The following is a 10,696-nucleotide window of genomic DNA, read 5'->3' as shown; positions in this document are numbered from 1 at the left end:
ATGTAATAAAAGCTGCCTAGCCTTTAAATTAATAAATCTTTTCATTTATTTTTACCCTTTTTTATATTAGAGGAAACTGGTAACACACTTATACTGAGCTCACACTACTTTAACACAGTACAGCTCTTAATTCCTGGATTATGTTGTTAAATAATTAACTGATGAATCATAAGTAAATAATTGAAACTTGGTTCTCTAAGCCTCACAATTGAGAACACAAAACTGTCGCAGTGATATCAGATTTTAGCAGAACTGATATCCTAGTTAATTAGAAAAACTGGAAAAAAATATCTAAAAGCTGTAGCTGTAAAGACTGCTAGCAGAAGCACCTGGGCTCCATTTCCCCATGGAACAAGATAAAATGGGTCATCTATTATTTAAATGTCCTATATTGAAGTTACATCTGGAGAAGATGGAAGCATAGATTGCTAGTTCCTCTGCAAAATACCTAGACCTACCCTCGTCCTTGTCTTGTTGGAAAGGGTCTGTGATTTGGGCAGCAAGATAGGAACTGGCATCACTCTAGAAGGCTAAGTCAGTCTTGAGTTAATGTTCAAATATCTTTTCCTCCAATATTCCTAAAACTAAGAATTACAAACCAAATCCTTACACTTCAATGGACAGTAACTCATCAGTTCCACAGCACTATTTAACAATACTAAGAACAAACAGCTTCAAGAATCTAATACTAATATTGCTTATTCTTATAAAAGAGGAAAAGTAGATAAACTAAAAAGATTACTCTGCATCCACAAAACAAAATAATTTCTTTTCTCCCATGAACATCTGTTTTATTTTCTGATACAGCAAACACATACGTACTTAAAGTCTAAGTGATTAATCTGTGATGGATTCTGCCATCATCACAGTCAAGGGATTACTTTTTTTTTTATTAAGACAGGTCTTTAGAAGCACAGATCCTGCTGTGCAGAGCCATCACATTCCTTCATGAGAACACCTGGGTAGGAATAAAAACCTAAGGAACAGCAAATACTTATTCCAATAAAGAAATTATGAAATTCTACAATGGCTATTGAATAACATTTGATTTGTTCACTCTTGCAATCTGTTATTTAAAAAATAAATAGAAGGTGCTTTATTTCTTAGAAGCCCCCAACCCTCCAGCTTCCTGATGCTCAGTTTTGCAAAACACTTGCCAGCAGCAAACATTTCAAGTGTCTTTGAATATCAGTGTGAGGATGAAAATGTACCACAGTTCCTCAGCACCCCTTTGATAACCCCCACGTTGGTGGTTAGACTGGTTTGACACACACTCTTCATGCATGTCCACTGGCGTCTGTTGCTCAGCCCCATCAGCAGGGTTTATTTCACCACAGCGTCGGTGTGGGCATAGGAAGAGGAGCTGGTCTCAAAGTAACACTCCAGCTGCCCACAGAGTGCCTCGAAGGTGGGTCGTCCGCTCACCTCTGTGCTCCAGCACTGCAGCATCAGCTGGTAGAGTGGTGTCGGGCAGGTATCTGGCTGGGGAAGTCTGTACCCCTTGTCCAGCATCTGAATCACCTGGTGTCCTGGCATACCTGCAAGCCAAAAGAAGCTTGTCAGAGTACTTGGGCTCTACTTAGTGATGCCATATGTTCCCAACTCCTACTGAAATGAGGCAACAGGATGCTGCCCCCACCCCAAGAGGCACACATTGTTCCTGGTACAACTGTGCAGTAGCATCCTGCCTGCTCTGTCACCGCAGGTCATGGAGAAGAAACTCCTCTCCTACCTTTGAAATTGAAAGTGAAAATTCTTTTAAGACTCTCGTCTCACTCACTTTCAATTTTCTACTCTTTAAATTAAATCTGGAATTGCATAATCTTTACTTCTTTTCCCTGGATCTCTGAACAGCATTTCCTCTGTACATTACCCACTGCCATCATGGATGGACATAGCCTCTTCTAACTGATTACTGAGGGAAAACTGAAAGTAATTCTAAGCAGGCAAATACTCATGGGAAAAGGTAAACTATGCCTTTACTAAGCTATAATGCCACGCACATTTTCAGACAATACCAAGAATCATGGTGTTACATATCATTTATATTTTAATAGTTTAATTACCTCCGTGTCTGCATGTGCACACACTTATGGTTTATATAAGAAAGAGTTGAGGTTTTGGCTTTGTTTTATTTCTTTTCTTTTCAGAATGGTTTCATAGGAGATGAGGGTGGGAATGAAAAAGCAAAATCAATTTTTCCTTTTACAGGAAATACCAGTTTGGGACCCTGTGAAATGTAGTTTATGGTGAACAAGCCAACCCTCAGGCCTGTACAGATGCAGCATAACTTTTTTTTTTGCTTTAGTCCTTCCCTTGTGTTCTCCTCACCAGCACAAAATGAGTCACAGTCAATCATTTCACTGATATCTTGTGTTATTGGAGCCACAGTACCTTGAGCATTTCTCACAGTGCCTGGAATAATAGCTGCTCTCATACCATTAAATCTACTTTTCAGTTTGGTAACATTTTATTCCTAATTCCTGTGATCCTTCTCTTTGTGAAGACTCTACACTACACCAGTCAAATACAAGGGAAGAGGGTAAAAACATCCTGATTCATTTTTCAGGCACATTCTTCCTGAAGTGCCTGTGCAGCACTTCGCACAGAATAATTTGTTCTTCCATGAGTATCCTCAGAAAAAAAGAGGGAGGAGGGAAGACAGGATGGGGGGGCAAAGAAACCTTCTTTTTTCTTTTTTTTCCACATTCCAAAAATTAACATTTTTGATCTGATGCTGGAGGGAAAGAGCCAGTTGGCTTAGGTGCCTGTGAAATGCAGGTTGACTCCAGCAAGAGGAAGCTTGAATGTCTGCTAATCACAGCCTTTGGAAAGCTTCCAGGGAGCCTGGGGCAGCCAGAAGGTCTGACCCACTAAACCAGCCTTCTTTCTGTATTTACAGTTTTAACCCTTTACGTGCCCATAGTGCAGGCATTCAGGTTTTTTGTGAGTGTTGTGAAAGCACTTACCAGCATAAGGCATCTTCCCATAGGTGATTATTTCAAACAGAAGTATTCCAAATGACCAGACATCCGACTTAACACTGAATTTGTTGTAGCGGATTGCCTCCGGGGCTGTCCATTTCACTGGGAGTTTAGTTTCAGGCCTAGCTTCGTATATGTTTTCATTTTCTACCTGTCATGGGTAAAACAAAGCAAACCTGACTCAGATCTGCTTCAGCAAAGCACTTTAAGGACCTGGCTAAACTAAGCATGTGCTTAATCTTATCCTCTTTTAGCTGGGCACTTGCCTTTCATGGTATTAAAGCACACACTTACTGAAGTCTATTGTTGAATTGGGCTTCAAGTTGAGAAATGCTACTGTTCATCAGAGGCTTTTCTAAAGCATTTATCATTTCAAGCAAGCACGCAGCGCTGGAGTGGCTTGTGATTAATTATGACCTGCTACTGTGAATTCTGGACCTGGCATGCAAGATTTCAAAAGTCTGTCAGGAGTGGCAGTGTAAGCATCCTGCTGACACTAGAGACCAAATGGCTCCACGTCTGGTCTTCAGTAAACAGAAAAGGCAAGAGCAAGAGCTAATGAATTTTGTAACCTTTCTTCTGTGATTTATTACGTTGCTGAAGGGCCATTGACTTTGATAACAATCACACGGGTTTCAGGGGACCAAAGAACAAACTCCAAGTGATTCAAATTAACATATTACTTTACAGTGGGTCCCATTAATGCATGTAAAGTGAAGATGAAAGACACATAGGAAAAGGAAAATAGTTTACTTGCAAATTTGTAGAGTCGTGTCCTTAATGTTTTATAGCACTGCCATCTAAACTTCACTAACATTTATTCTCTCTTTAATTCCTAAATGTAATTTAGTGTACCTCAATCACATTCAAGCCTCTGTCAGGTTTTTTAGATGTAAATATATATATAACATTTTTTTGTTTGATTTTTAATGGAGTATGTACATTTCCCACCTGTAACACCCTATAGGTTTGAAAAGACTTGTTAGTGTTTTGTATCTATATAATGGCACAGTTGGCATCTTGACCATAATAATAATTTCTAGAAACAAGAAATTATTTCATTATGCTAATTAACACATACAGATTTCATTTCTCACACCTGCTTCTTTGAGATCTTTGCATGTGACTATGTTAGCGCTTTGGCTTAGGAGGAAGAATATCCCTAAGAAAGTCTGCCAAGATGACTCTATGACAGAGTATTTTACTGAAGTTCAATTTTAAAAAGAAATGTCAGCAGTTCTAAGTTATTACCCTCTCTAGTGAGGACAGAGGAGAAATATCCATTGTAAGCATTGCTCATTTAAAAATATATATTTTTCATGTTAAAAAATGTGCAGTAGGAACTTATGCATAACTAGGATAATCAAAATTAAGCAAAAAGCACTTTCAAAGTCTCTTGATGCCATTGTCAAGCCATTATTCTATACTTAGGTATGTAATAAATCTAACTCTGTAATGAACTTCAATTTCTGCTGCTTGAATGAAAAAAAAAACCACCCAACAAGAAGCAGAGGGCTTTTTTCTGCTTTCCTTATCAGTGTAAGAACATAAATCAATAAAAGCAATAATAAGACCTCAGAAATTATGGATTACATATTGAAATCCACAAAATATGGCAAATCAAATCTTTGCAACTCAAAACAAATAATTTACAGAGGTAGGAGATCTCATTTCTAAACCACAGCTCTTTCCTATGGTGATCTTGATGCACATGGGTCAGGTCTATCCCAAGCACAAATACTGGTTGGGTGGAGAATGGATTGAAAGCAGCCCTGAGGAGAAAGGCTTGGAGGTGTTGGCTGATGAGAAGAACAACATGACCTAGCAATGTGTGCTTGCAGCCCAGAAAGCCAACCATATCCTAAGCTGCAGAAAACCCAGCATGACCAGCAGGTCAAGGGAGGTGATTCTGCCCCTCTATTCTGCTCTTTCAAGACCCCACCTGGAGTATTGCATCCAGCTCGGGGGGGCCAAACATAAGAAAGAGATGGACCTGTTGGACTGAGTCCAGAGTAGGGCCACAAAAATGATCAGAGGGCTGGAGCACCACTCCTAAGAAGACAGGCTGAAAGACTTGGTCTTGTTCAGCCTGGAGAAGAGAAGGCTCCAGGGAGACCTTAGAGTGGCCTTCCAGTACCTAAAGGGGCTACAGGGAAGCTGGAGGGGGGCTGTTTACAAAGGCATCTAGTGATAGGAAAAGTGTAATGGGTCTAAAGGAAAAAGGATAGATTTAGATTAGGTATTAGGAAGAAATGCTCTACTGTGAGGGTGGTGAGGCCCTGGCACAGGTGCCCAGAGAAGCTGTGGCTGCCCCACAGAATCACAAGGTTGGAAGAGACCTTTGAAGATCATCAAGTCCAACCATTCCCATCCTATGCTAAACCATATCCCCAAGTACCTCATCTACCCTTGTTTTGAACACATCCAGGGAAGGTGACTCAACCCCCTACCTGGGCAGCCTGTTCCAGGCCCTGACAACTCTTTCAGTAACAAATTTTTTTCTAATATCCAATCTGTCCCTGCCCTGGCACAGCTTCATGCCATTTCCCCTTGTCCTGTCTCCTGTCACCTGGCTGAAGAGACCATCGCCCACCTCTCTACAACCTCCCTTCAGGTAGTTGTAGGTGGTGACCTCAATGTCCTTTTTATGGTGGGGAGCCCAGAACTGCACACAGCACTCGAGGTGTGGCCTCACCAATGCCAAGTACAGGGGCACAATTACCTCCCTAGACCTACTGGACACACTGTTTTTGATAGAAGCCAAGATGCCATTGGCCTTCTTGGCTGCCCAGGCACACTGCTGGTTCATATTCAGCCTGCTGTCAACCAACACTCCCAGGTCATTCTCTTCCTGACAGCTCTCCAGTCAGTCTCCCCCAAGCCTGTAGCACTGCATGGGGTTGTTATGTCCCATGTGCAGCACTCTACACTTGGCCATGTTAAACTTCATCCCGTTGGTCTCAGCCCATTGGTCCAGTCTGTTCAGATCCCTCTGAAGAGCCTCCCTACCTTCAGGCAGATCAACGCTTCCTCCTAGTTTAGTGTCATCTGCAAACTTACTGAGGGAGCATTCAATCCCTTCATCCAGGTCATTGATAAAGATGTTGAACAAGACCGGACCCAGGAGTGAGCCCTGGGGTACTCCACTCCTGACCGGCCTCCATTCACCACCACCCTTTGGGCCTGGCCATCCAGCCAGTTTTTAATCCAGCTGAGGGTCCACCTGTCAGCTGAGGCTGCCACTGTCAGTGGCAGCCAGTTTCTCAGTCAGAATTCTGTGAGAAACCGTGTCAAAGGCTTTACTGAAGTCCAGGTAGACACATCCACAGCCTTCCCCTTGTCCATTAAGCGGGTCACCTTGTCAGAGAAGGTGATCAGGTTAGTTTGACAGGATCTACCTTTTGTAAACCCATGTTGACTAGGCCTGATCCCCTGGCCATCACACATGTGCTGCATGATAGCTCCCAAGATGACCCTCCCCATGATCTTCCCCAGGACTGAGGTCAGACTGACAGGCCTATAGTTCCCTGGATCCTCCTTCTGACCCTTCTTGTATATGGGTGTCATATCTCCCAGCCTCCAGTCGAGTGGAACTTCCCCAGTCTGCCAGGATTTCTGGTAGATGATGGAAAAGGCTTTGGCCAGCACATCTGTCAGTTCTCTAAGCACCCTCGGGTGAATCCCATCAGGTCCCATTGACTTGTTAGTGTCTAACTGGCCAAGTAGGTTGCTAATCATTTCCTCCTTAATCATGGGAATTTTGCTATTCCTCCCCTTTCTGTTAGCCACTTCCTGAGGATGAGTACTCTGGGAATACCCATCTTTACTATTATAGACTGAGGTAATGAAGGAATTAAGGACCTCAGCCTTATCCCTTGTCCTTATTCCTTATCCTTATCCTTTATCCTTGTCCCTTGCCCCTTGCCCCCTCCCTGGCAGTGTTCAAGGCCAGGTTGGATGGAGCTTTGAGATACCTGTTCTAGCAGAGGGTGTCCTTGGTCATTGAAGAGGGCTTGGAACTAAATGATCTTTAAGGTCCTTCCCAGCCCACACCATTCTATGGCTCTGTGATTCTGTGATCTTGGTGTTCTACATGCTCAAGGACTAAAGAATACAAACAGTGCAATGGCAAAGAACTTGAAATTGCATCAGATTTAAAGCTCTGAGAGCTCACTTTATGAACTCAGCTGTTAGTCACAGAGAGAAAAAAGGCCTTTTTATGATTACTACCTGCACTTGCAAGCATCTCATAGGTAGCAGGGAAGTGAACAAGAAGAGAATAGCTGTCAATACATCTTTATATGCCTTCCCTTACAAGTCCAGGAATATAATTTTGAAATAATTCCTGTGATCTGTCTCCATGAGGCAGACACTAGTGTTGTGGATAAAGATTGTGCAGCAAAGGGTATTGCTTTCCAGGCTCCTTATGTGGTGGTTGTGTGGAAAATAAACACCTGGATGTTATCTTCAGACTGACACAAAAGCACAGGCAGCTTCTAACCTTGGATGGGATAACACAGGTAGAGAATGCAAGTGAAAAGCATAAGGCTCTTTTCTCTCTGGGCATGACTTTTGTCTGAACCCAGCAATTCAGAGGCTACAGTTCGCCCCTTAGTTGACTTCTTCCACCTCGTTCCCCGGGGTTGAAGTAGAGCCAACTCACCATCTCACAACCCACCTTAAAAACTCTTGCAAGTCCAAAGTCTGCTACTTTGTAAACACTGTGCTCACCAACAAGAACATTCCTGGCTGCCAGGTCCCGATGGATATAGTTCTGAGATTCAAGGTAAGCCATCCCAGAAGCCACCTGAGCAGCCATGTCAACTTGGTGTGGCAGGAGGATTTGGGAGCCTGCATCTTCTGTTTAAAAATAAAAAAGACAAGAACAACATAATATTTACAGCATTCAGATATAAATAACATAACCAGCTGAGTGGTTCAAACAGCCAATGCAAAGCAACAAAACCATGCAACAGAAAAAAGTAACAGCCTGACCAAGTGACAGAGGTTAGTGAAAGACAGTACTTAAAGCCATGCAGCTAGTTTCATCGTAACCAAGTAGCGATGCCTCTCACATCTTCTCTAAAAGAGTAGATATTAAATGCAGCAGTTGATTTAGGCCTGGAAAAAGCTTCTGGCACAGTCCAAAGAAAAAGGAGTTTATTGACCCACAGGAATGCCAATGTGTGCCTTAGGAAAAGGGCATAACCCCTTCCAGACTGTGGGTAAGAGGTAATATCAGTACTCACTGGGTGTAGTCAAAACTGAATAAAGATGGAAAAGAACAAAATCATGTCTGTTCTCTGTTCCTTCTTACTAGGAAATACACTATCTGCTGTCAAGTGTAACTCTCATTTTCCCTTTCCAGTCCACTTGACTGCTTCACGCTGTTATCTCTGTTGCTGTTACTCAACAGTAGGAGTCCTTCAGCTGCTTTCAAGCCGCCTGCTTCTCTTGCAGAACTTTCTGAAGCAATGTGCATGCCATTCCCACCGCTGTAAGATCACTAAGTCCCAGAAATAGAGATCTGGCAATCAAAGACCAGCTGTTCAAACAAAGTAATGGAAGAACTTTGAGCAACTTGTCTCCACAAATGAAGGAAGTCAGATTCAAGGACTTTATGGTGTGAGATACAGCTATGAGGTACTACGAGGTACAGGTGACCTCATAGCAAAGAATTTATACCCCAAGGTAATCTAGGCAAGCTGAATAACTGTTATATTTAAGCACTTCTGTCACCCAAACTCAAAAGCTGCAGCACTGAAGCATGAGTGCCTACATCTGTGGCCTCTAATACTCAAAACAGTCTCATCTTTCTGTTTCAGACCCATAGCAATATGAAAACGTTGATTGTCTGCCGCTAGTTTTATTGGCAGTTCTCCTGTCCTATTTGAGAATGGTGACTTTTCCTTACTGCCTCTGTGGCAAAGAAATAAAACACTTGTAGCTGGCAGTTTTCTGTTGCTTCTTTTGAATTGCTTCATAGTGAAAGGCTGTCTTAGCATTGTTTGCACAGCCTACTCGGTTCTGGCATGACCCAACCTTGCAATCACCTCTTATGAAAAGTGTGAAATCCCACTGTTTGCTAATCTATACTGCAATCTCCAGGCCTTGAATTTCCTGTTCATCTGGATGTTATGAGATGAAGAGGTAAAATAAATTAATTCTAAATTATTAAATTTGCCCTGTTTGTGTATTGTCCTACTTCCTTTTTGAGGCTAAACTCATTGTCATGATAATCCAGCACCAAGATTATTTACTCCTATTGTTGACTCAGAAAGTCTTTTCCTCTCCCACACATATGTTTAATAGCTGTCTTGACCTTTAAAAGAGAGAGGGAGAAAAATAAGGCTATGTGAAAATCTATGGCTTCACCATCAAGACAATCTATCATCAGGCCACAGAATAATATAACACTCTCAAGTTTTGCAGTTCTGATAACTGGAAGATATCAACATTTATTATTCAGCTTGCTGGACAAAGATATAAATCTGCAAATAATAATTCTGTTGTATTTAACCAGAAAATAGCTAAATATGTACAAGTACCTTCCATGAGTTACCTGGATTTTGGAAACTAGCTTATGTGACTCAGTTTGAAATCCCTCTCTCCATGTCCCCTTTCACATTGTTCCTTCATCTGCACAGACTGTGAACTACCTCCTGGTGAGGTGAAAGCAAACAAGGACGCAGGCAGACTTGGGTACAGGATTGTCATTGCTGGGCTGATGCTCCAGCCTGGCCTGAAACAAGCTTGCTCCAAGAGGCAAAACACAGCAATGTCATCACAAAAATAAAACAGAATGACTCATAAGCTTCATGTTTAATGAGCTGCTTCAGTGCAGAATAGGAGAAAGGGCTAATAAACCCTCCCAGTCTTACTCCCTGCAGGACACGCAGGCACAGACAAGGGCAAGATCTACCTCTAATGGTGGAACTGCAGCTGAAAGACTATTTCTTCCACTGGGGCCTGTTTGGGATCTCAGTCCAGGCTGACCTCCTGCCTTTAGCATCTGGGCTGAGGGAGGGGAAGAGGCCACCATTGCCCTGGCTGCTGCAGTAGTTCTTGGTGGGTTTCCCTCTGCAATCTGGTTCTGCTCTGCTGCCATTCTGGAGCTAAGGAAGGGAAAGGTGTAAGGAGGAGACTCGGCTGATCAGGAGCTGCAAACTATGCAGAAAGATAGAAGATAAAATTATGTCTCTTTAGGATGTGAAATGTAAATCATGGATGGTTGTGTCATAAAGGCTTCTGACTGCATCTCCAAAATCCCAGTGTGGGCCATCCAAAGTACACAAGTTCAAGCACAGCACTACCTTAGTACGACTACAGAGGTTTCTAGCCCAGAGCCTGGATGGTTCAGAGCACGTTGAAAGAGTTTAAAGCTGTATTCATATGGGTATACATGTGCTGTAGTTTGTTTTAAAACATTTTAAAGGAGAAAAAAATGCAAAAAAAACCCCAAAACCCAAAGTTAATAAAACTTTACATTCAAAGCTAGGCACTATCAGTGAATTTATAAGACCTTCTTGGGGCTTATTGTTTATCCTATAAAGAAAAGGTAGTGCCTTCATGTCCTATACACTAATATTTTTTGACAAAACTACCACCCTTATATGAAAAATTTATTAGGGAAAATACTAAAGAAGGCTTAGGGTCTGCACCCTGTTCTAAGCAATCAATCACAATATTTCATACAGGAAAGACAGGAAGAT

General features: G+C 42.1%; 1 protein-coding gene across 1 annotated transcript in view; it reads right to left on the bottom strand.

Moving 5' to 3' along the window:
• Positions 1-1,323: 1,323 nt before the first annotated feature.
• The window catches only part of FRK (fyn related Src family tyrosine kinase), a gene marked incomplete at both ends in the record, with an annotated part of 51,676 nt that continues 42,303 nt past the window's right edge, over positions 1,324-10,696 (bottom strand). The window contains 3 exons of the mRNA XM_084262294.1: positions 1,324-1,538; positions 2,970-3,135; positions 7,663-7,844. Of these exons, the coding sequence (XP_084118420.1) occupies positions 1,324-1,538; positions 2,970-3,135; positions 7,663-7,844 (563 nt within the window). The remainder of the gene's footprint in view (positions 1,539-2,969; positions 3,136-7,662; positions 7,845-10,696) is intronic.

This window comes from Gallinula chloropus (assembly GCF_964237585.1).
Source record: "Gallinula chloropus genome assembly, chromosome: 3".
NCBI classification, from domain to species: Eukaryota; Metazoa; Chordata; class Aves; order Gruiformes; family Rallidae; genus Gallinula; species Gallinula chloropus.
This window is presented reverse-complemented; position numbering and strand designations above follow the sequence as displayed.